Source organism: Camarhynchus parvulus, chromosome 6 (assembly GCF_901933205.1).
Source record: "Camarhynchus parvulus chromosome 6, STF_HiC, whole genome shotgun sequence".
Taxonomy (NCBI): Eukaryota; Metazoa; Chordata; class Aves; order Passeriformes; family Thraupidae; genus Camarhynchus; species Camarhynchus parvulus.
In genome coordinates this window covers 20,242,498-20,267,786 of record NC_044576.1, presented here as the reverse complement: position 1 = coordinate 20,267,786, position 25,289 = coordinate 20,242,498, and the positions used below count along the sequence as shown (strand labels likewise).

The 25,289-nt window shown below is 39.9% G+C and overlaps 1 protein-coding gene across 2 annotated transcripts in view; it reads left to right on the top strand.

Moving 5' to 3' along the window:
* BLNK (B cell linker) overlaps positions 1-21,302 on the top strand; it is an 89,368-nt gene extending 68,066 nt beyond the window's left edge. The window contains exons 11-25 of one of the 2 annotated variants that reach the window (XM_030951175.1): positions 379-459; positions 1,897-1,922; positions 2,457-2,485; positions 2,819-2,914; positions 3,694-3,736; positions 6,561-6,588; positions 6,882-6,954; positions 7,509-7,539; positions 8,509-8,551; positions 9,223-9,301; positions 9,718-9,749; positions 15,838-15,917; positions 18,162-18,245; positions 19,256-19,411; positions 20,645-21,302. In XM_030951175.1, the coding sequence (XP_030807035.1) occupies positions 379-459; positions 1,897-1,922; positions 2,457-2,485; positions 2,819-2,914; positions 3,694-3,736; positions 6,561-6,588; positions 6,882-6,954; positions 7,509-7,539; positions 8,509-8,551; positions 9,223-9,301; positions 9,718-9,749; positions 15,838-15,917; positions 18,162-18,245; positions 19,256-19,411; positions 20,645-20,764 (1,001 nt within the window). In that variant the 3' untranslated portion in view covers positions 20,765-21,302. The remainder of the gene's footprint in view (positions 1-378; positions 460-1,896; positions 1,923-2,456; positions 2,486-2,818; positions 2,915-3,693; positions 3,737-6,560; positions 6,589-6,881; positions 6,955-7,508; positions 7,540-8,508; positions 8,552-9,222; positions 9,302-9,717; positions 9,750-15,837; positions 15,918-18,161; positions 18,246-19,255; positions 19,412-20,644) is intronic. The other variant, XM_030951176.1, reaches the window with a different exon arrangement.
* Positions 21,303-25,289: the final 3,987 nt, after the last annotated feature.

The window sequence follows — 25,289 nt, the reverse complement described above, 5'->3', positions numbered from 1 at the left end:
AGTAGATAAAGACAGACTTTGTTTTTTTTTTAATCTCACTTATATATAAGTATATTTAGCTAGAGAATGAAACTACTACAGCCCAAAGGTGAAAAGTAAACAGAGAAGAAACTGTAGTTCTGCTCTCTGACATTACTGACAGTATCAAACCTCTTCAGAAAGGCTGAAATACTGAATAATCCTTCTTTTTTAAAATGAGAGCTGCTTTCTGACTCAGTTGATCTATTCAAGGTCACACAAAAGGTTGCCATTTGGACCTACTTAATATTCATTCTTATTGTATAAATGTTATATTGTTAGTTTGTAAACAGATGTATATATACACACATGCACAAATATATATATATATATATATGTACATGAATAAAATGTTTTTAGCACCTGTGAACAGATTTATGAAGACAACAAAGCCAGCCCCCCCTATTTCTCCAAAGCCTTCTCTTACTTCTATCATGCAAGGTATGTGAAGCTGCATTGCTCTTAGAATAAAATAATGTAAAACTGTGAAGTATTAAATTATGCCTGATGTATTCACACCACTAACCCTATGACATACTGAAGTAAAACAAAAATATGTTCCTCTTTAGCTTTTCTATGTTGTAGCAGTTGCTTTGTCTAGCTTGAACAGTAAATCCATTTTAAGCATGAATAAAACTAGAACAAGTTATTTGTCCCAAATTAATTCATTTGTAATCTTTTGCTCTAGTGGAGGAACACAAATGAATCAATACAGCAAAAAGAATTATAGAACTCAGTATGTCAGTAATCCCATTTCACCATAGGAATCAAGAGCCAATACTTCAGACTTAACCATATAGAAATTCTGTACAGGCTAATGTCTTGCATGGCCTTTTATAATAGTGTTCCCATTGAGGTTCTGTAAAGAGCAGTTTATTTGGAAAAAGAAACAAAAGCAGAAGCAAATAAGAGGAATCCTATTTGCTTTTGTAAATTCAGATATTCTTGTTAATTTCTGTCTTCCAACTTAGATTTGTTTTGCATCCTCACTCTCATTAATTGCTTGGATGTAACCTTTCCAGACATGACACAGTTCTTTAAAAAGCTTTGCATATTCATTAGCAATGTGTTTAGCTTTAAAGTCACACACTACAAGTCATAAACTAACATTTGTTATGAATGCTTGAGATTTCGTGAGTTATTTTCCAGACATTTTAAAATGCCCTTTTCAATCTCAGCCTTTCTGTAAATCAGTGTCGAGCAACAACCAGCTCCTGACAGATGTTACTGCAGAATAAAACATCTCCCCCTGCTGGGAGCTGGGACACTTGAGTGCCGTAAAGTGATGAAACCTGACATGAAATTTACTGAAATAGGATTCTATTTGCATCCAAGAAACTGGGCATAGATGAAGATGCTGGAGGTTTTTTCTTCCATCATGTATGAATTAAAATATAGTTGTGGGTCAGAACTCAGGGAGGGATGTTGGCCATGCAAGTGAGCCAGCTTGTATTTATGACGGACCTGATTCCTTCCTCCCTGAGTCAAGGAAAGGCTAAATGCTACTACAGGTGTGATAACACATTTTTTCCAAACTGATCCAGGTTTGCACAACACAAGCATTCATCTTCCTTGCAGGGGGGAGGGAACGAGAAGAAAAACAAAACAATAAAAAGATTTTGTGATGGGAGGAAACTTGACTAACACAGTGACTGCCTATCAGAATTCCTGTGACTTCACCTGAAATTTCCCCTACAAGACAGGGGGTGTTGCTGCTCCAGGGTTTTGGTGGCAGATTCAAATTCTGAGCAGATTCTTCAAGTTATTTTTCCAGAGTCAGAAGTATGACTGATACAAATTCAGATCAGCTTTTATGTTAACATGCACTATGGTTTTGCTACACTAAAGAATGCTTTTTATTTCTTCCCTGTCCTGTAGAAGTCTACGAGGTTCCTGAAGAAGAGGTGAGGCCTTTCTACAGTATCACTCCCACTGTCTTCAGGCAGGGTACAGATGTGACTGTGAGAAAAGCTTATCAGCCTTTCAAAAGGGAAAACTGGGAACATATCTCTTCCTGCACTTAAAGCTTTCTGACACTCCCTTTTCAGAAAAGCTGGCAAACCATTTCAAAAGAGTAAATGGGAAGGGGAAAGTTTCCCAGTCCTCTGTGATAGTGATCCAATCTGTGAAGCAGCAGCCTAAGGGAATGTTTTACAGAAGCAGAACTGCAGCAGAGGAGCAATGACAGTTCTGACACAGTAATTTTTTTCCCATTTGCTGGTACTGACAGAACATATGGCCAAAGCAGATTTACTGATGTTGAGTTCTTGCCTGTCCCATCCTAATGTAAATTACCAGACAGAGCTCTAGTAGAAATCTGTATCACAATGCAAAAATAATATCTTGATGTGGTAACATAAATAGGATCATACTATTTCATTCCATTTTATGAAATTAAAAAGTGACCAAAAAACAATTCAGTGCATTTTCTCTTACAGGAAAAACCATCACCACCACCAGTAACCAGGTAACCCATTGCTGTCAATGTTTGTGCATTATTTAAAACTGTCAGAAAATATTTTTTCTCATCTAGATACTACATGTCTGGTAATTCTTTTTCTAGAAGAAATACAGTAACAGAAGTAAGAAATACATACAGTAAATATCTCTTCAGATTATCTGCACAAATATTATCAACCATTTCTATGTTAATTTCAATAATCCAAGTGTAATACATACTAAAAAGAAATACTCTTAAGGTTACTTATTAGAATTTTGAGGGGGTAGGGGAAAGAGATTTTGTTTTTATTCATTGTTGTTAAATGTAATTTTCCTTTCTTAATTCATGTTTCATTACTAGGTTCACCAAGCCACTCATGTTTATGCCTGCTCAGAGTACAGAGCACTCCCACATGCACAGCATGACCAGAGAGTCATCTAAGCAGGATAATTCCAGGTAAGTTAACAGCAGCTTAGATCAATAGGAAATGTTAGCAGAGAAAAAAATTTCTTCTCTTTAATGTGTAGACTTCAAACAATAAACAGTTGTCAGGCCACTCAAATAGCTAGGGATGCTAGGACAAGGTGAGAACCAAAAGCTCTCCTTGCTTTGTGAACTTCTGTGTTGAAGGCAGTTTGCCATATAGGTAGGATTTTCTGAAATATCCCTTTAGGGATCCAGTACAGGGATAAAAAATCTCTGCCAGCCAGTTTAAGGTCTTAGTAGCCATCTCTGCACCCTTGCAAATTAGATGTTTTTGCAGTTGTTACAAGGTTGCTTGTAAAGAAACTGGGCTCAGTAAATCCATGGTTTATATCCCAAGTCTCTGGCAGAAAAGGAAAAAATCATACTTGAGTGTGCAGCCTACCTCACTCCTGTGTCCCCAGAAGCATAGAAAGCTGCATCATAAGCCCTGCCTCCTCTCTAGGTCATTGTTTTACAGAGTGTGTTACGTGCTCCCAGAAGGAGGCATCCACAGTACTCTGTGTGTGAGGGTGTTTGGTGAGGTCCTGTGCAGTCACAGGGGACCCAAGGTCTAGAACAGGAGCTGTTCCAGAGTAGTTCCACACCGAGGGCACAGCATCACCGCAAGCACTGTAGCTGTGCAGAGCTGAAATCAAATCCATTTACTGCAGACCTCCTTCCCTCTAAATCTTAAAAAACCCATCTGAGCCAATTAAATAAATTGTTATAATAAATCCTATTCATTATAACTTACTGTGTGTATTTTTCAGAAATATTTTGCCTCTCCCCAGAAGATGTCTTCATCCAAAACCAGTGAGTAGTTAATGGGGCACTCCAAAAGAACATGTTAACTTTAGTCCTGTGTTTCATATCTAAATAGATGGATTATCTCTTTATTATCTGGATTAAATAACAGAAACAGATGACCAAATGTCAGATTCATCTAATATTGTGATTGTTGCTATTAATCCTTTGGGCAAAAGAGCACTGGACATCTGTATTGATCCAAGAAAAAGTTTAAATGTTTTTTGGGATATAAGATATATGTTTCAGTCCACAAAAACAATTTCTTGTACCAGTTGTACTTCAGGAACCTTATTTTAAGTAGCAGAGGATGATTCTGCCCAATCTGAAGGACTTTTCCTTAGGCCTCATTCCTCTCAGATGGTGAATGATTTATGCTTTCTGAAAATTGAAACCTTCTAAAATGTCAGGGTAGTCTGAGTTACCAGTATCACTAGAAAATGCAGTCCTTGAAGGACTAATTACAGGCCTTGGGTCCTAAGGCTGTGTTTCAGCCAGTCCCTTTCTCCCTCTGCCTCCCTCTGCTCTTATCCCATCTGTCTCTTCCACTGTGCTGGGTTGTTTTAAGCAAACTATTTGGAAACTTGTCCAGCTGCAGAAAGGAGCAAACGCAAATCATAAAAGATTCTTTTTCAGCCAGATTAGCTCCATTAATTGATCTACACACTAGCTCTACTCAGCTGTGCCAGTTTGAGAGGGTCTTCATGAGGGGCCAAGAACAGAGCAGTGTGTCAGCTGTGTCAGCATCTGTGCCAAAAGCTGCATTCTCAGACCCTGTCCCAGCCCTGTGCTCTGAATTGTCCCTAGGAAATAATCAGTCTACCAATAACTATATAGAGAAATTAGACACTTAAAACCAGGAATTTGGGGTCATATAATAGGATTAGAAGTTATGGTAACAGTGCAGGTGGTATATGAGCACCTTATAGTCTTCAGTCTTCAAATTTCTAGATGTACCAAGCAGTTTGTATGTACTACAGCATTTTAGTTTCCCTTCCACCTCATCACAAAGTTCTTCCCATTTAGATCTGTATCCTGTGGGATTCTGAACAAATCCAAAGCAGTGACAAATTTGGGATTTCTCTTTTATGAAATAGTTTTATTTCTCAGCTTTTCTTATCAATACAAGATAAGAAAAAAATCTCACATCTCAAGGGAGGATATTGGACAGAAATTCCACTATCTGATCAGCACTTAGAATACTCCTACTTCAGAACAGACTCGAGTGCCATATTGCAGCTGAAACCTCTCCATTAATGCATTTTCAAAGCTTGCGTTTGAGATGGATATCATCCTAACTTTGCAGAGAATAAAAAGAGACTATCCTTTAGCTGGAGCCACGCACTGAGTGAGTTACAGCTCCGAGATGAAGCTCCCAGACAAACACTCATTGGTACCATGGGTGTATTCAGCTCCTGGGTGCTTGCAGCTCACCAGTTTGTCACAAGAGTCAGCCTAAGAAAGAGTTGCTCAGTGCAGTCCCAATTCTGGGGTCTTTGCTTGTCTTGTAAGTCTTTACAATTTTAAACAAACACATGGTAATGAGCATGATGTTTGTCCAGTGCTCTGTTGTTCGTTTCCATCCCTGGCTACAGCACATTGACAAAGCCCAAACGAAGATGGAAACATCTGTTAACTGCTCCCATTCAGTCTGCTGTCAGCACTAACCAGCGCTGATCATGTGCACAGGACTGTAACCCTTGTTCCTCTCAAAGGCCTGAGCTGACTGGGAGAAAAATGTTGCCATGTCTCATTTCCCCAACTGCTGTGTGATGGATTGCATCTCTCCAGCCAGAGAATGGAGGCATTTGTCACTAACATTAGTGAAAAGCTATTAGCTGGGTAGATGAAGACAGACAAATTAATAACTGGTACCTCTTTGAAAGATACTTACCAGATGGGAGTCTTGCTTCCCTAAAAGTCAAGAAATGGGAGTCAAAATTAAGCATCTCCCAAAGAAGCCAGGAAATTAGGTGGATTGCTTCAATTCTAGCATGGTGATAAGAGGGTCTACTCAGTTTCCTCTATTCAGTGGAAGATGTGTTTTTAGTATGTTCAAATCTGCTGCAAAATTTCTGTCTTCCAGGTCAGAAATTAAACATGAACCAAAAGGTCTCACTGCAAAACTAAGGCCAAATTTTCTCAATACTTACTACAAGCAATCTCAAGATTATTGGAAAGTTCAAAATTTGATGGTTGCTTAAAATTTTTCAATGACATCATGAAAGTATTCTGGATACTATATGCCTTCTGTACAAATATTTCTCTAAAAATTACTACAGATACCAAAACCATATGCATGATTATTCATGCAGTTCTCATTTAATAATTAAAGAATCATTCAGGCTGAGAAAGACCTCTAAGATCAAGTTCCAGCTGTTAGTCCAGCACCACCATGTTCACCAGTAAACCATGTCCATAAGTGCCACATTCACATGGCCTTTGAACAGCTCCAAGGATGGTGATTCCACCACTTCCCTGGGCAGCCCATTCCATGCCTGACCACCCTTTCAGTGAAAACATTTTTTCTAATATCTAATCTAAACCTCTCCTGGTGCAGCATTAGGCCATTTCCTCTTCTCCTGTCACTTGTTACCTGGGAGAAAAGCCTGATACCCTCCTTTCAGGTACTTGTAGAGAGCAGCAAGGCCCCCCTGAGCCTCCTTTTCTCCAGGCTAAACATGCCCAGCTCCCTCAGCCGCCCCACATAACACTTGTGCTTCAGTCCTTTCAGCCTTGTTGCCCTTCTCTGCTCCATTACCTCTGTGTCCTTCTGGTAGTGAAGGAATTTTTAATTCCTTCATATCAAATCTAACCTCTTTTTTCATTACAGGACCATGAAGCAAGCAACAATGATGAAAGTAAGTATTCAGATGAAAACACAGCAGTGTGAGAGGGACTGATATGCCACCAGTTAGCAGAACACAGTGGGTCATGTAGTGTGTCAGTAAATTTTATCTGTACAGTCACCATCAAGCAAGAAGTGTTACTGAACTGTTCTCTTGTATAATCATACTGAAAACATGTTAAGAAAAAAATTAAAGCAGTGGATTTTTTTTACCTTTATTATATTAACACTAAAATGGCAATGAGGAAAATCCACTGTTCAGATACCGCTCACATTGCATACTAAATATATTGCTTACATCTCTAGGTCAGAGGTTCAATAACACACGGGAATCCAGATTTCCCACTGGAGCAGCTCCGTCTCCATTACCAAGGGGCCTGTGAGTAAAAAATGATAAAAGTACTTCTTTGAGGGGGATGGGTTTAATAGGTGTATTAGGAGCTAACTCCTATCCTTGCCTATAGCAATTAGAATTCAGGAATAACATTTATTGCTGTTCGTGAAAGATATCCTGACTAGGCAAAGGCAAGCTGTTATTTTGCTGTTTCTGGAGGAGCACTGTTTGTATGCCAAGTGGCCTTGCCCTTCACTGCCTGCCACTGATGGCAGATGCTGGCTGCCTTGGCTGATTTAGATACTGCAGCACTAGCACATGCAAGCCTGGAGGTGCAGAAAGCTTTCACTAAGTTCTCCTGCCCCTCCAATGCCTGTTAAGGATTGGACAAAGTTGTAGCTTCCTTGTGTAACTATCTTTCGTGAGTGCCCACATTGGGTCTGATATTCTTTGTTTCTAACTGCTACAAGTATCCAGTGAATCCCATCTTAGACAGAAATACCCTGAGAACCACTGAAACTGATGTTTAGTTGCTAAATGAATCCATGTATCTGCTAAGTAACCATATTCTTTATTTTTCTTTTTCCTCCGTACTTCAGCAAGAAAACTTCTAATGCAGTAATTTTACCAGTAAGTTGATTTGTAATTGTATAATCACCCAAAACTTCTCTTATATTTTTAATTTATTGTAAAACTTAATTTTACCATGGGTTTGGTTACAAGATAAATGTAAAAAATGCTAGGGGAAAGAGTTATAAAGACAGGAAATATTTGAGTGCTATTACACGAATGAAGATCAGTGATCTTTCTGCTCAAGCAGAAAAATATTTTGATCAAAGCAACGTTTGAATTCAATGCCCTGGGATGTAACAATAAAAACAGTGTACGGACTGAATAAATGAGAAATAGATGAGAACACAGACAATTCAGAAGTATTCCCAGAATGTACAGGGCTGCCTATGGAGAACATGAGCTCATTGAAAGTGATAGCTCAAGAAATATGCAGGATTTTACCAGAATTTGTCTGAGGTTTTTCAGTAATTCAAAAAATATCCCAAAACTTCTTGAGGCAGAAAGTAAGAAGACTGGTTGAAATTTTCAAAGAAATTAATTCAAAAAATGTTTCAAAACTGGCAGTTTATTATCCTTGTTTCAAAATGAAAGCAAAAAAAAAATTAAAAGTGGAAGATTGGTTCCAGTTTTACTGTGAGCTAAACTGACAGTTTAACTTCCAGTAAACAGAAGAAAATGTGTTCAGATATTTGTGTGCATAGTTCAATACGGGTGAAAATCCAATTTTCATTTTCAAGTATTTGGGATAGACTTCTGATTTTAGCTCCTGAGATAAGAATGAACCATCTAGATTTTTGTTTTTCTCCATCTATTTATACCCACAAGCTGGGATTCTTTCCAAATCTCCTTTGCAAAATCACATACTTCAAGGTCATACAACTAGAGACTCTTCACAGAATGGCTATGTCCCTGCCTCCTAATTCTTCCAGGATATTGTCAATTCTAAACTGTTTCACAAAGTATAAATGATAAACATTGCTGCACAAGTGCCAGTTAATATTTGGTTGTCCTTCTCTTTTACTGCAGAAACCGTGTTTACCTTCCAGAGAGAACTTAACTGCAAGTGAAGGTAAATTATAGCCACTAATGTGAAAAGTTGATGTTTATCCAATTTTTTTTTACTAAAAACATGAAGCATACAGCACCACGTTCAAGTTACTGTAGGTTTTTGAGGGGTGTTTGGTTTTAGCAGTTTCAAACTGGATCTGGACAGCCTTAGTTGCAGTGAGTGTCATTGTTCTCTGACAGCAGTCCCAGTAAAGCTGCTGAGGTTCCTGGCAGGGTAATGTAGCACAGTGATGGACCAGCAGTGTGCCCATGGAGCCCTGGAAGTGGAAAAGGGGGAAGGGAGGGACAGGCTCTGAACTCAGCCAGAACCATCCCTCACAGAGCCGACTCCTGGCAAGAGGCAGTCCCTGGCACGGGCAGGGAATCCATCCTGGCTCTGTCTGTGGCTCTGTCTGTGTCTGGGTGAGGCGGCTCCAGCTGGAGCTGCTGCCTCACTCTGGGCTGCCTGCCCTCCTACCCCTGTGTCAGAGTCCCACCCAGCCCCTCAGGCATCCACAGCACAGGTATTTGCCTAGAATTAGTTAACAGCAGCGCAATAGCAGACTGCCATGTCAGAAAAAAAACCAAATTTATAGTAAAAGAAACTCTCCTTCACCTACTGGGACTCCCTAACCTGGGATAATATATTTCTGAAGAAATCTTAACTCTACCATTTGTTTTCCCAAATTCCAGAAAAACCTATGGTACCAGAACGACAGCGCAATTCCAGCCAGGACCTTCCACTTCCCCCCCTTCCAAGTGGTGCCCAAAAGTAAGGTCCCTTTCCATCCTCTTGGGAATATTGCAGTGCACCAGCTGTGAGAGGCTCAAAGGGGAGCACTCTTTTCACTGGAGCCTCCTTGTTCCTTTCTCAGAGCTGAGATTCCTGAAGCCTCACAGTGGCAAAAAAATAAAACATGGCAAATGAATGCATACAAATACTATAACCGTCACCAAAAAGCATAAGGGGATATAATCTGTAATAAAGTAATTGAGATTTAAAACATATGTTTAAATTTCTACTAGTGGGATATCATTTTTTAAAATACCTGTATCAGACCCATATTTCTCAGTGAACACATGGGTGAGATGGAACACATTCTACCACTGCATATTTTCAGTTCTCATATTATCAGGACTGGGTACATCCCCTCAGACCTTTCTGTAATCTCTCAACATTTATTTCAGGCCTCTGCTCCAAAAGCCCTCAATTCTGCCAAGTAAGTATAATTCAGTTTTTGAATTAAAATATGATTAACTTGTTCTTTCAAATTAATCTTTGAATTAAAAATATTTCAAAATACCTTGTACATTAATTAGTTTGCAGTTAATGTATCTGTAATGCATACAAAGAGAAGGTCAAGTATCCAAGATCTTAGTTCAGCTAGTAAAATTAAGGGAGTATCTCAGGATTATTGATGGAAAATGAGTGCTTCATTTATATTTATGAATACTGGAAATCTCTAGCAAAGGCAATTTGGGTCATTTCCCATCATAATAAAGATTCCATCAATCTTCCTTGTCACAGAAGAACCCTAAATATGACATTTTTGGGCTGCTCCAGGCTTCTGTTTACTACAAGACAGACAGATTATTATTACATTCAATTTATTCTTTTTCTACAGAAGGAAAAAAGAAAGTACTTTTATAATAGCAATTGCTGAAGCTCTTTCCTAAGTAGTGCTTTCCAAGATGGACTTTGTTTCAGTTCACAGCTAAAAACAAATTAGGTAATGTGTGTATAAACCCTCTTTGTAGAGAATTGTAAATTAGATTGAACATTTTTCTAGTTCCTTGTTAGCAGACACTTTTCTGACCTTCCAGTAAGCCCTTTACTGTACATATTCAGTCTGAACATATCTTTCATGTTGTAAACAGATGGTGAGAATGACACATATAAATCTACATTTGGTGTAGCTTAAACTGACAAGCTGTTATTAGTGTATTTCTTTCCTGGAAACATTAGCTGGTTTTTCTTAATCCCTGTAATATATGGTACAAACCCAGCCAACCTTCATGAGATGTGAGGACTGTACCACTGATCATGAAATACACAATTATATAACGCAAGATTCCAGCAGCTGCCCCTCCACTGGTACAAATTAGGGACCACAGTTTGGAGGCCTCCTTTCAGGCATTTCTCAAGATTCAGAAGCTGGTTAAGATACTGGTTTGATGGTAAAGAGTCATCAGGATTTCAGTCAGAAGACAAAAGAAAGCAATTTACCTGAAGAAGGTGACAAAGAACTGCACCAGATCCATGATAGTATTGTGCTGTGAGAAGGCAATCTGCAAATAAAACAGAAGTAAATTACAACATTTTCAGACTCAACAGCTCTTTTTAGACGAGGGCTTTATGGCTCCATGGATGATTACTTTCAAGTGTAATTTCAGTCTAGTCTGCACACACCTGCATTTATGATGAAGTGAGATGAGCAACTAATTCCCATATCCTTGCTGGTATAAAAACACAAACAATGGAATATAATACTCATACTGAAGTAAACTTAATAGAAACATCCACGTAGTATAAAGAATAAAAATAATATGAAAAAAACTAGGAAATCCTATTGTAATAAATTGTCTTGTTTATAGTGAACTGTTTTAACCAACACCATTTTCCATTTTTATAAAAACACTGAAACAACGTTTTAGAGAAGACAAACAACAAAAGAGCTTAAAAGTAATGCATTTAAATATTTTAATTGTATAATATTAAAATTAATGCATATGTTAATTTAATTATTATAAAAGATAAATCCGGGGCATAATAAAACACTTTCAAAGCAAAATTACTTTAAAGACAAAGTAATAAATATTCCTTTGGGCTACACTTTTATAGCCTCAAGAGAACATGCATTAGCATGGCTGTTGAAAAAGGTGCCGTAAAGCGCGACTGTCGTAAAACCGATTAAAAGCGCCGTGAAAGCGCGACTGACTGTCGTGTAAAAGCGCGACTAAAGTAAAAGTGCCGTGAAAGTGGTGAAAAGTGCCATAAATCGCGACTGTGTAAAGGGTGTGTAAAAGCGCGACTGTCGTAAAACGGGTAAAGCGACTGTCGTAAAACGGCCCGTAAAGCCCGACTGTCGTAAAAGTGTCGTAAAAGTGTCGTAAAAGCACACTGTCTAAAAAGGCCGTAAAAAGCCGACTGTCGTAAAGGTGCCGTAAAGCGCGACTGTCGTAAAGTGGTATGTCGTAACGTGCGACTGTCGTAAAAGGCGTAAAAGGCGTAGCCTGTCGTAAACCGCCGTAAGCGCGACTGTCGTAAAAGCGCCGTAAAGCGCGCGACTGTGTAAAAGGCGCCGTAAAGCGCGACTGTCGTAAAAGGCGCCGTAAAGCGCGACTGTTGTAAAATGAGCCGTAAAGCGCGCCTGTCGTAAAAGGTGCCGTAAAGCGCGACTGTCGTAAAAGTGCCGTAAAATGTGCCGTAAAGCGAAACTGTTGTAAAGGGCGCCGTAAAGTGCGACTGTCGTAAATCGCCGTAGGCCGTAAAGTGCGACTGTCGTAAAAGGTGTCGTAAATCGCGACTGTCGTAAAGTGTCGTAAAGCGCGACTGTCGTAAAACGGTCGTAAAGCGCGACTGTCGTAAAACCGGCCGTAAAGCGCGACTGTCGTAAAAGGTGCCGTAAAGCGCGACTGTCGTAAAGTGTCGTAAAATGTGCCGTAAAGCGCGACTGTCCTAAAAGGTCCCGCAAAGCGCGACTGTCGTAAAGTGTCGTAAAGCGCGACTGACGTAAAACCGGTCGTAAATCGCGACTGTCGTAAAAGGCGCCGTAAAGCGCGACTGTCGTAAAAGGCGCCGTAAAGCGCGACTGTCGTAAAAGGCGCCGTAAAGCGAAACTGTCGTAAAAGGCGCCGTAAAGCGAAACTGTCGTAAAAGGTGCCGTGAAGCGCGACTGTCGTAAAAGGTGTCGTGAAGCGCGACTGTCGTAAAGTGTCGTGAAATGTGCCGTAAAGCGAAACTGTCGTAAAATGTGCCGTAAAGCGAGACTGTCGTAAAATGTGCCGTAAAGCGCGACTGTCGTAAAAGGTGCCATAAAGCGTGACTGTCGTAAAAGGTGCCGTAAAACGCGACTGTCGTGAAAGGTGCCGTAAAGCGAAACTGTCGTAAAAGGTGCCGTAAAGCGCGACTGTCGTAAATGGTGCCGTAAATCACGACTGTCGTAAAACCGGCCGTAAAGCGCGACTGTCGTAAAGTGTCGTGAAAGGTGCAGGACCCGCAGTCCTGCTTACGCCTGCCGCCCGGCCCCCCCACCGTCGGGGTCCCGACACCCGGCCCCATAGCCGCAGCCAACCCCCGGCCCCTGCCACCGCTCCTGCCATCCACGCCATTGCCATCCCACTGCTCCCTGCTGTCCCGACTACTGCAAGCCCCGCCCCTCAGTTCCGCCTCACGAGCCCTCCCACCAGCATCACCACCGCCCCACCAGCCCCTGCCCCCGCCGAGTCTGCCGCTTTCACCCCGCTACCCGCGAGGGCGGCTGCTCCTCCCATTCCCTAAGTGCCCCTCACCCCCGCCGAAACAGCGGCGGGGTTGCCCCAAGTCCTGCCCCTGCTACGTCTTTGCAGTCCCCTGTGGGGCCCCAGGGCCCCTTGTGCACGTTGCGGAGGGAAGCCTGCCCCCCTAGGCTGGCATTCAAGCGCATGCAGCACACCCCGAGCTGCCCACCAGCCCCGCAGCAGGGCAGACGCCCACGGCTAATCCCATCCCTGCCGGCGTTTCAGTGCAATCCCCCGGTCACAGCACAGCACCGCTTGCGCTGGGACCTGGGCGCCCTAGCCTGCCCAGCCACCCCGTGCCAGCGCCCCGGTGTCCACACTGGTGGCTGCAGCCTCTGCTGTGCCTGCCGCCCCTGCCTGCTGGGCCAGCAGCCACCCCAGCTCCCAGCAGCTGCACACCGCACTCCAGCCGCTGACTAGCGCACCGCCCACACCCCCTACCCCCGTAGCAGACTCCCGCCGCCTCCACGCTGCTCCTCCTGCTGCCGCCGCGTGGCGGGCCGAGCCGCCCCTTCCCCAGCGCAGCCTCCCACTTCAGAGCTGCTGGATGGCGCGGCTCCGCCGCCTCCTGCAACCACAGATGTCCCGTCGTTCCATTCCATGACCACAGCGACAGCGCGGCCGCCCAGCACGCGGCCGCCCGCCCGCCCGCCGCATGTTGCAATTATATCTCCTGTGCTGAGGAAGTTTGTCTGCTCCCATCACACAACTGATGTGCTTCAACTTGAAGCATAAATTCTTACTACTCCTGGAACTGTAACTATTCTTCAAGACCATCTGGTGCTAAATGATGGTCTGATTAGTAAACTTTCTTTAGCATAATCTTATTCAGTGCCAGGTCCAGTAACAACTTTGTAATACATACCACTGGTCCCATAATCACTGATGTCCCTTGAGCATAACCTGCCATCTCTTCTTTGTATACAAGCCTAGAGCTAACTTCTGTCTTCATCATTACAAGTACTTATTTCCCATATGGCACAGTGTCAAATGCTTCTCTGAAGTCCAGATTAAGTACACTGCCACATCCCCTCTTTGTAGAACTCTGCTGTTCTATGAAAGAGCTGTAACATTTTATCTACTTGGCTAAAATTCAGATTTTCTCTTGCTAGTTGTACCTTTACTTCCAAATATGTTATTTCCTTCAAATTCTCTCCTAGGGCCTTGTGTTCTGTGGAATCAGGCAAAAAGCCCTGTATATGCTCAAGTCACTTTTCCCACTTTAGGTATAGCAATTATGTTTGGTATTCTTTAATTATTTGGTACCATCCTGACTTGAAAGTTACGTAAAATAACTGTTACCACCCCTGAATTACATGTGCCAGTTTTTAAAATTTCATAGGTAAAGATAATCTGGGCCCATCAGTTCAATTGTACTCATGTTATTTAAGCTCTGCTTCCAATTTGATTGTGGAAATTTCTATTTCTGTGCCAGAACTACTATTTCTTTAGTACCTATATTATCTTTAAAATCAATAAAATTCTTGTTGCATAAAGCCCTATCTCTCTTTTTACTTTTTTACACACAACCAAGGCATCTTTCATTACTTATTTTAATATCCTTTTGTCAAGTCTAATTCACTAATCTGACTTCTCTCAGTTCTTGCTTTATTCATACAATCTACTTTCAGATGTAGCTTTAACAGCAAATCAGTCAAAATTTGCCTGAAAAACCAAAATCCATAATATTGAACAGCCTTCTTCAGGTGATTATTAATTCATTGAGAGCTGGAACTGCTCCCTGCAGTGTCTCCCCTCCACTTGGGATGCAGCTTCCAGACAGTTGCATCTTTACTGCAAAAGAAGTTCTAAATGTACTTCACACAATTGTCTTTGTCTCCAGTCCAATTGCATTTTTTAGTTCTGGTCACTGTATGGTCTTCTCTATAACATTCTATTGCTTTCTAAACCAATATCTAAATAAGAATTTTATTAGTGAAGATTTAACATTGCAGGCTGCAGAGTACCACATCCAGAAAGGGTAGCATTTGTTTTCCTTAATAAGTAAAGCACACAGGAAAAAAAGCCTCCCATAATAAAAAAATAAGCATCACTCAACTTTCTACAATGATCTTCTCTAGTATATTGATTGCATCCAGCTGTGTCCACAAGTACCTATAGCAGACACCTACATTGTTGTGCTAAATTCTTTTTTACCAGAAAGCAATAATCCGTACTTCTTTCATCATATCATTACTATGCAACACTAGTCAAATATTTCACTACTGATTTCTTAAACTCTTACATCTGTATTTCAGCCCTAGTAACTATTTTCAACTATGCTTTGTTATTCCAGTTAAGCATCATAATGTTTTCTATTAATTCTGCTTCTCCATTTTGCTGCCTGGACTTCTTGCACATGTATACAAACAATTCAGGTGGTCTAAATTGGTGAAAAATTATCTCTGAAATAAATTCATTTTCCTGGTTTGCTGGCCTGTAAGACTGCTTCTCACAGGACTGAGAATTACTCGCATTGAGTTCCTGCATTTTCTTATCTATTGCTACGTTCATTCACTTTGGTGGTGAAAGAGGTTTTTTCCTGTACTCTGAGTGTAGTTCTGCTAATAACCAAATTGTTATCCAGACTGGTTTTTCCTTCACAAGCAAGGCTACCCTTTGGGCAATCAAGTGTCCCAGGACTTACATAGGCCCCATCTATTTCCAGCAGAAAGCTTTCCTGACTGATATCAAAGGTCAAGTGTTACCAGATCTTCCAAACAATTCAATTGTTGTAACAATTCAATGTCTTACATCATAACAAACATACTTTGAAAACTTATACATGTTGTTCTTTCTCTTTTCTAGAAGTCCCAGAAGCTGTAAACCGTTCTTTGGGTGCTTCCCCTCCCAGCAGCATTTCATCTGTTTCCAGTTCTGCAGACCAGGTATAGTATTAGCTAAATTCATATTACAGAAATCTCCTTATCCTTTATTTTAAAATAGTATTTCCACCCCCTTTCAATAGAAAATTACATTCCTGGAGGGCTTCTATGCCCCCTTTTGCAATGAGGCTTTTCTGTAGTACAAATAATCTGAATGTTAGCTTTCCTTAAAATATGCGCAGAACAGGTAGCATAGGAGAGGCTTAACAGACTGTAGAAAAATATGTAAACAGTATTGTATTAAATCTTGGCACCCTACCAGTCATAAAAAGCTTTGGTTTCATGTCTTCCTGACTCTCCAGTTCATACTTTCAACACCATTGAAACAAGGGAATCTGTGGTGATATACTTAAGCCTAGTCTTTGATACAGATTGCTATAAAGAGTTTTTAATCACATACTTTTTTCTAACTTATAGCTGTACAAATTGTGTACAGGAAATAAAAGGTGCAGTAAGCAAATACAATGATGCTGTGATGCCTCCCCTCTGTGTTTTAGTTTCTCCCAAGTCCAGCTCCTTTCTGTTCCTTTAAACAGATCTCATTACAGTTCACGCTGTCAGTTTTATGGCCAATTCTTTTTTTTATGTGTTTTGTTGCAACATTAAACTTTGAATGATCTAAGCAAACACAAGGTTATTTTCATTTCACTGCTATTCGCCTTGCTCTCATTTTGGATGAAGAGAGACTACAAAATGCAAAAACCCATTCTTATAAACCTAGTAGTCACAAACAAGGTAAAAATAGTTGTGGTGAGTGTAAACCAAAGGCTCTATCATGTAGAGCCAGTAACAGTAAGCGTTCTAAACTCTGACATGACAAAGATAATACAACAGTGAAGAACACACAGGATTTGAAGTTCTGGGAAAAAATTAACTGTATGTAATACTAGATATTTTTTATAAAAATTACTTTCAAATAAGCAATCCAGAAGACTCTACATAAACAGCTTGTAGCAATTACATTTGCAATTTTTATGTAACAGCCATGGGCAGAAACAGAACTTAATAAAAGATCCATTTTGTTTAAAAAAAATTAGCTGTTAGTGTTATTTTCCCAGCAATTATATACAGTGGTATCATTTGCTGTAGCATCCTCCACAATACAGGTGCTCACAGATTAATGACAATTAATTATGTCATTAATTCCCATGACATTCACTGTTTGCTTGGTTCCCATCCAAACTTTGGCAGCAGCTCTCTGCTTCTACATTATAGGCCACAGATAGTGTTAGAAGAAAGGTCTGGAGGCCATTGATTCCTTCTTTTGTTGAACAAAGATTTGTTCACTGGACTCATTCTCTATGTGGGCAAGTACTTTCATATTTGCAATTTCTCTCAGCCTTTCTATTTCCAATGAATAGTGTGAGTGGAGAAATAAATGGAAAAATTTTGAAGGTAAAATTATATGTTATGGCTTGAGCTAGTCTAAGAATTTAGTACAATGCCCCCAAAATTGAGGCTCTGCTCTCTCCTCGCTGTCAGCTCCCCTCCCAGCTTCTATGGTGTTCCTTCCTGATCCTGCAGTGGGTTGAGCCAAGTCATTAAACTGACAGAAAATCAGCTTGGCAGTCAAACACAAAAAAAGGCAAAAAAGGAAAAGTTTTTTTGGTTTTTTTCTGCAAGTTCAATAAAGTGAATTATCTCACCATGGGATCAGATGAGCAACAAAATGAGCACAAAGGAGAAGCCAAGACATTCCCTTTCTGGCAGCAATAAGTCAGCTAGACCAGCTCAGTTATAATGTGCAACCTTTAATCTGTTTTGTACAGAGGTGACAAAGCTTGTGTGAAAATTAATTTTATCATTAAACTTGTTACTGTAAAGCTGGAGCAAAACTTATCCAGGCATCATGCTGTCCATGTGGAGACAGGCATGATTGTGTTCACAAAGAGCATTATTCCTCAACATTCCTCGACAATTTGTTCCTTTTTAAATTCTACTGGAATAGCTTTTGTCTTTAGAACGATTCTAGAGTTGAACCTGACTGCTTTCCTTAGGGCATCTCTTTTTGTCATTTATCAGCCTTCTATCACAAATCTGTTACCACTGTTTTGACGCTCCCAGTTTTTCTTTGCCCTCTCTCTACTCAACTAAAACTGTCAACTCCTGGCAAAGACTTTTAAACTCTTGAGTTTTCTGCATTTTAGTTCTTCATAGCTGTCTTTATTTAGCAATAACTCCCCTACAGGCCATATTCTTTATTATTATTATTATTTTACAGGTGAAAAACTGTTCATCTCTTTTTAGGATGCTGGTGTTCACAGTAAAGCATGGTATGCTGCTTCCTGTGATAGGAAAATGGCAGAAGATGCATTGTACCGATCAAACAAGGTAGGTCACTTTTAAAGAATGTCTGTTTTTTGGGGAAAAACCCCAGAACTTCAAATAAAAAATTTTTAAAAAGACAACCAGAAGTATTCAAAGAGCATCAGTTGCCTTCTGAACAGGTCAGAACTACTGTGCCATGCAAGTACTGTCAAACCTGGAGTTATTGTGGTGACATTAATTAATGCTGGCTTTCATTGCAACACAAAGTTGCATTAGTGCAACTCAAAGACCAAAGCACTGCAGAGAAAGCTACTAGAGAGCTGAGGAAGATGTTACAGCTCATGCACACCCCCTTAAAAGAAATGCAAAGCCCAGTGGCTTTTAAGTGGTCTCCACCACTGTCCAGTGGCTCATGTGGAAACAGCTATTTGGAAAGGCTGGTGTTGCTATGCCTTTTGAAATAGCAACACTGTGATTTAGGTATTTGGAGAATTTGAATTCTCTCAACTATTCTTTGTGCAAAATGTAGTGTCACAGGAGGAAAGAGGAGCATGTAGAGTTGCATCCTCAGCATCAAGTACATTTCCACTCTTGCCTAAGTCCACAGAGGATAAAGGGGCAGAGCATGGGGGCTGTCACCAGGTGAAGGCTGCTGTGAGTTGGTGAGCAAAGGGCTACATAGCCAGGAGTGCAGGTGCTTGACTGTGATGAGCTCCTTTTACAGCTCTGGAGAAATAGTGTCTCCACCTCTCCCTGCTTTCTTGCCTACCTACTGCCACTGATAGAAACTATTCCCTAACAGCCTGTGGATCCCAACAGATGGCTGCCACTGGGTATTTATTTCTTCATTTTCTCTCTGGTTGAGAAGAACAGGCAGCAGCAAAGCTGATTCCTAAATGACACCTTTGCAAGCTACTGTTAGCAGGAATACATGCCACTTCTCATATGCTGCTATTATTTTTCTAATGGGAAAAAAGGGTTCAATGTGAATATAAATCAAAATAAAAGCCAAAAACAGACTAAGTTGTTGGAAAGAAATGAGCCAAATACACTGACTACTTTTCTCTCTTTAGGATGGATCTTTTCTAATAAGGAAGAGTTCTGGGCAGGACTCACGGCAGCCATATACACTGGTTGTGTTTTACAACAGAAGAGTGTACAACATCCCTATACGATTCATTGAATCAACAAGGCAGTATGCACTGGGCAGAGAAAAAAGTGGTGAAGAGGTGAGATGATGCGGGTTTTTTTTTTCCTAACAGTTTTCAATTATATACCTTTAATAAGCAAGGACTAAGATATATTGCACTATGACCACAAAGATTCCTCATGTATGAAGATAAAAATATAGCCTTTATCATGACCAATCTGTCAAGCTAGAGAAACCAGTGTTATAACAGCTCCTGTACACTGTAACTAAAACCACAGACCAAATTTAAAACATACTCATAGAGCTGTTTAAATAAAGTTAAAAGGATAAGAGCTGCAGCCACTAGATAAATTTTCTCACTGTTTACAGTCCTCCACTTACCTTCTATCTAAAACTCTAGTTATGTTTCTTGGAAAATTGCAAAGGAAGAACAGCCATGCTCAAAAAACAAAACCCCCCAACACTACTAAAAATGAGAATGACATTACTGTTAGTACTGTTTTCACATAAAGAAAATATTAAACTTTAGCTCTGGAGTGAAAAGATCACTGGTTATCTACTCTGCCACGGAGATAATTACTCTGATAGCAAAACAGAAACTTGGAACACAAATACCAATGAAAACAGTTTATCACTGCATAGAGTAGGCTTTTCAGCAGTGTGAAAGTAGGCTTGACATAGCCTAATTATCTGCCTCCCGGGCACCAGTGTTGAGATCAGAGAAAATAGAATAGCCTGGAGCTCACCTGGTCTTCAACAAAGGGTGAAAAATGACCTCAGGATAAATAGTCCAAAGTCTTTATTTGACCAAAGTCCAAAAAGAAAAGCAACAGACCTATCAGATTCTGGATACTAATTTACAGTGACAAACATTAAAACTGTGTAACTAGAACAGGTCTCATAGATGGCTGCCTGTACCTGTTACTCCTGGACATAGCCTTCCCTCTGAGGTGGCTGAACCACATCTGCCACAGCTCCTGAGCAGCCAGTCTGCAGCCTAATATACATTAAGGGAAAATGAAATGTCAGTTCACTATGGCCCACAGCAAACTCAGTGGTTCAGTTGGTGCAGGTGGCAATCACAAATGGAAAGGAGGGGACAGCTGGTGCCTGTAATATCTTCTGTTGTCTAAATCTGAACTAAGAGAAGGATCAGTGCTCTCACTAAAAGGCAAAGCATCTAACTTGGTAACAAGTAGCTTAACTCTCTTCAATTACATGAGAAGCAAAGATAAAAAGATGCCATGATTACTGTCAATATTATAGCATTAAAGGAAGCCAGCACTAATTATTTTTTGTTTTCTTTTTCCAGCGCTTCGACAGTGTTGCTGAAATAGTAGAGAATCATCAGCGCACCTCCCTGGTTCTAATTGACAGCCAAAACAACACAAAAGACTCAACAAAACTGAAATATATTGTACGAGTTTCTTAATCAAACTGAACTGCTGAAATAAAGACCCTTAATCATTTCTTTCAATATACTGAGATGTGGACAAGGTATTAAAAGAAGAAATGCAAAATGATGGGAAACACTCTTCAAGAGCACCTACAGAGCAGTAAGAAATGCATTTCATAGAGTTCAACCCCACGTGCCTTTTATCGGGAAAGTTAACACAAGAAGCCAAAGCAGATACACTGCCATCTGTGACAACACTGGTATCTAAAGTCATGGGAAGAACAACTGCATACCACAGCCTGATCCTCTGACTGCTGTTTGAAGATAGATTTGTTGAAGGACATTTTCATTTTAAAAATGAGAATACCCACAGTGATCTATTATTTCAATTTATGTTTACCACATATCACTGCTTTCAGCAATTTCTTTGTAAAGTACACAGCCCCAGAAATTAGAGCAACTTGACCTAATGTACCACTGTGCACAAGTTGAAAATAGGACTGTACTTTGATTAGTGGCAATAAATCCACCTGAATGTTTTAGATTTATGGACATGTGTTGTACTTTCCATCAGCTTCACCCTGTTTCACTGATATTTTTGTTTGTATTTTCAAATGTAAAAATAAAATTTAAAAATACTGTAAACTCAGTAGTGTATGGAGACTTTGCTGGACTGCATTTCTGGCGCCCTTCCAGCAAGAAAGCATCAGTTCACTAGTGTTGGTGTTTTAATGTATATATTTGTATGTGCTCCTTCACAATGTTATGAAAAAGCATCACTTTTTACAACTTTATCTCATATATATATATATATTACACACACACATAATTTGGCTTAATGACTCTCAAATCTTTTGTCTTCAAATTGCGTAGTGCTGATGACCCAGGCACGCTGCATCATTGCTGAACTAATTACTCACTTCTTGCTGAATTACTGTTTATGGAGACACACAGGAAAAAACCCACTTTTTATGTGATAGCCTGTTCTATCACAGTGGTTTACTTACTATAATTTTGTGAAAAAAGTAAACTTCCTCAAATATTCAAGTGGTAAAAACTAATTTGATGAATGTATAAATTGCATCAATGAAAAACTTTTAGGAGCAATTGTTAACTAGTTCTAGCAGTGTTTGATTTCACTGGACCTGAAGACTCCATCTTAAAGGTATTTTCCAAAACTGACATTTTATACACACTTAGTTTGTTCTTCTTGTTCAAAATAAAGCAGTGTTCTCTAGGATTATATTCAAGGCAATAAAGGCAAGACTGAGTCAAGACCTGCAAAGTCTCAGCAAGTCACTTAGGGCCATAGGGTGTCTGAATTCTGCAAATATTTTCTTGTGCTTTTGATCAGATACTTCTAAAAGTCATGCACCTGTATTCTAGAAAGAACTGTGTGCCAACAGGATGCTCAGCACATGGCTACCTACATACCTTGAGGCAGGTCAGCTTCTTCCCTCTGCAACACAGGCAACACATACCCAAATGTGATGTGATGTGATGTGATAACACACTGGCAAGTAAAAAACAATGTATACAGACTACACAAGCCTACCTATGACAGACCATCACAGTACTACATAAGGGCTGTGTTTAGTATATTGCTTAGTTGGTATTTTATATTTAACACTATGCCTAATACTACTGAAGTGTTTAGAACATTAAGATTGCCAACTCAAAGTGTAAAAACACAAAAGTTAGTAGTGTCTGCAAGCTTCATTTTCTATATGTGTACTATTATATTATTTAGCTACTTTAAGTATCACTTTAGAAGCTATTTCAAGCAATACTCACAATGGAAGTACTCTGAAAAAGTAGCCACTGAGTATTTAACCTCCTTTGCATTCATGTAGTCCTTGCCTTTCACTCATGTACTGCACAGTATTTCAACTTGGTTCTGTCTGTCTGTCTGTCTGCCAACCTTTCTGTGTTGCTCCTCAAAATCTCAAGATTCTTCAAACATTCTTTCCAAGTTAAATGTGCAGTATATCCATCATTCTAGAACTGAGGGGAAAATAGAGTGTGAACAAGGGAAGTTCAAGTGTGTCTATTTCATAAAAGAGACTAGTTATCACCTTTTTTTAAGGTAATTAGCACTGAGCACTTTCAAGCACTGCTGCTCCTGCCCCTCAGCTCTAAGTGCTCAGCACTACATGTAATATTGTGCCTGACCTACAAATAACAAATATGCTCTAGATAACGGGGCCAGTTACCTTCATCCTCAAACTTTACTTTCCTTTTAACCATGTTCTACATTATTATAGGGCTACCTTATCGTTTTGACAACAAAACAAGGGAGGGAGCTGATAGGTAACACAACCTTCCATAAAATAATCCAATCAGCCTGAAATGAGAACTTTTTAGGCACAAAATAAGGCTCCTTGGGGGAGCCTCCCCCAACAAACACACAAAACACATCAGTACGTTATCACCTACTTTACTACACTTGCTGTTTTGTAGAGGAACAAAGGCAGCAGACTGGTTACTCTGCTTTCCATACTCGAGCTAGATCTGTTCTAGTTTGGCAGGACTTTGGTGCAGACATACCATGAAACAAAGTTTTATCTCGAGAAGGTTTAAGCAAGTTTCAGGTATAGGATTGCACCAAGTTACCATCTTCTACATTCTGGACATAAAATAAACTGGCACTCAAGATGAAGCCTGCTGAGTTAAAAATCCCAGTGCTGTGGGCAGAAAAGCCACTACAGAATGCAGGAAATGGTGACTTGGTGTGGCTGTTGCAGCGCCAGCAGTCATCTTAATGCCACCACCATGCTCCAGGTAACAGGTATATCAAGTCTGACCTGACAGACACAGCAACACACCCCTCCCCTCATCTTTCTTTGATATTGTGATACTGTTAGCTAATTTCCTTTCCATATAATTTGTCATTCACTGAATAGTTAAAACAAACAAAAAAAACCCAAAACCTCACACCAAAAAACCATACACACACAAACAACCCACAAACCAAGAACTAAAAATGAATTCTTTTGTCTGAGAACTCAAGGCAAGTGTCACATTTAATAATACACAAAGGAGAAGTGTTGTCTGCCTACCTGATACAGAGAGTACAATGAGTACTGCATATCATTCCTGACAATGTTGCTCCATGAAAGGAGTAACAACCTGCATTCTCAAAAATCCAAGCGTTCAAAGACACAAGGTACAAAACTACATTCTTCCTTCAATCAAAGGCAGCAGCAGCAGAAAGAGATTATTAGGAATCATTGTTAAGAAAAAAAGCGTGTCATATAACAACAGCTCTGTAACAAATTTTTGTTAAAAACACTGGAATTACTGAGGAAGGGCACCATGACTTACTGATGAATCTTGCTAAGAACACATCTTGCTAAGAACACATAATGGGATCGATTTAAGGCCTCTTCAAGGTAATACAGACATTTGATAACCTTGTGCTTGCGCCTCTCTTTGTATGTCCCAAAACAATAAAACCAATTTAAGGTTTATCTTGCTATTTGCAATGTTACAAACTATTAAAATGTTATGGTTGCATAGTAAAGCACTCAAAATCAAGATAATTGAAGTTACCTGTGTAACCTTGTCACATCAGCTATATCCATTACAATACAAGCATTAGATATACAATCAATGAGCATTTTTCCACGTTTCACTTAGTTCATACAATACTTCAGGGATAAATTGTAGCTGTATAATGAAAACCTGTGGTTTGTAGGATATTTGTAGACTACCTTTCCCCATTCACTGAAAATGCTCAGAAATGCACCAACATTGCAGAAGTCAGCCAGTAAAAAGATGGCTTCATACAGTTAAAGTAGCTGAACTGAAGAACTGAACATATCTTCCCTGCATCTTCTACCACACCATATACTGCAACACAGGTCAGATCACTTCAATCTTTCTCCTGATGGTAATTAATTGTGATCTTAATTTCAGTGAAGGTCCACCTGAGATTTTCTGAAACCTGATCTGCAGAAATGCCAAACTCTAAGGACCTCAAACAATGCACTATGAAAAAGGCCGTAAGAAGAAAACTATATATTTAGAACAGTACTTGAGCAACCTGCACTAAATAATATGAGGACCTAATTAAGGGTGGGGAAACAAAATACTGAATTGCTACCCAGGAGGAAGCAAAAATTCTCTGCACTGAATGAGATGGATGTCCATGGAAAAAGTGACACATGCCAATTAATTAAGATTGTATAAAGCAACCTTATTTCAACATTTCCTAGCTTTACAATGTTTTCACAGTACCATTTAAGGTCAATTCATACAAAAATAAGTTAGAAAAAAATTCCAGTGATAGTTGTCACTCTCATGCTTCATCAATACAGAGAAAACCCCCTAATGCTACAGCAGGACTTCCACCTCAGTGCCAAGTAATTATTAATAAAGACTGGTCATCCTTGCTGAAATTGCACCAAGTAGGTTTAGAAACAAACTTCACATATATTTTTTCCAAAGAAGGCAAAGGCTTTGTCCAAAATTTGCAAGTTCAATTTCACAGTTTACAGAAGAGCAAGCAGAGGCAGACAATAGATCCTTGCAGTCAAAAAAGCTTAAAATGTTTTTGTCC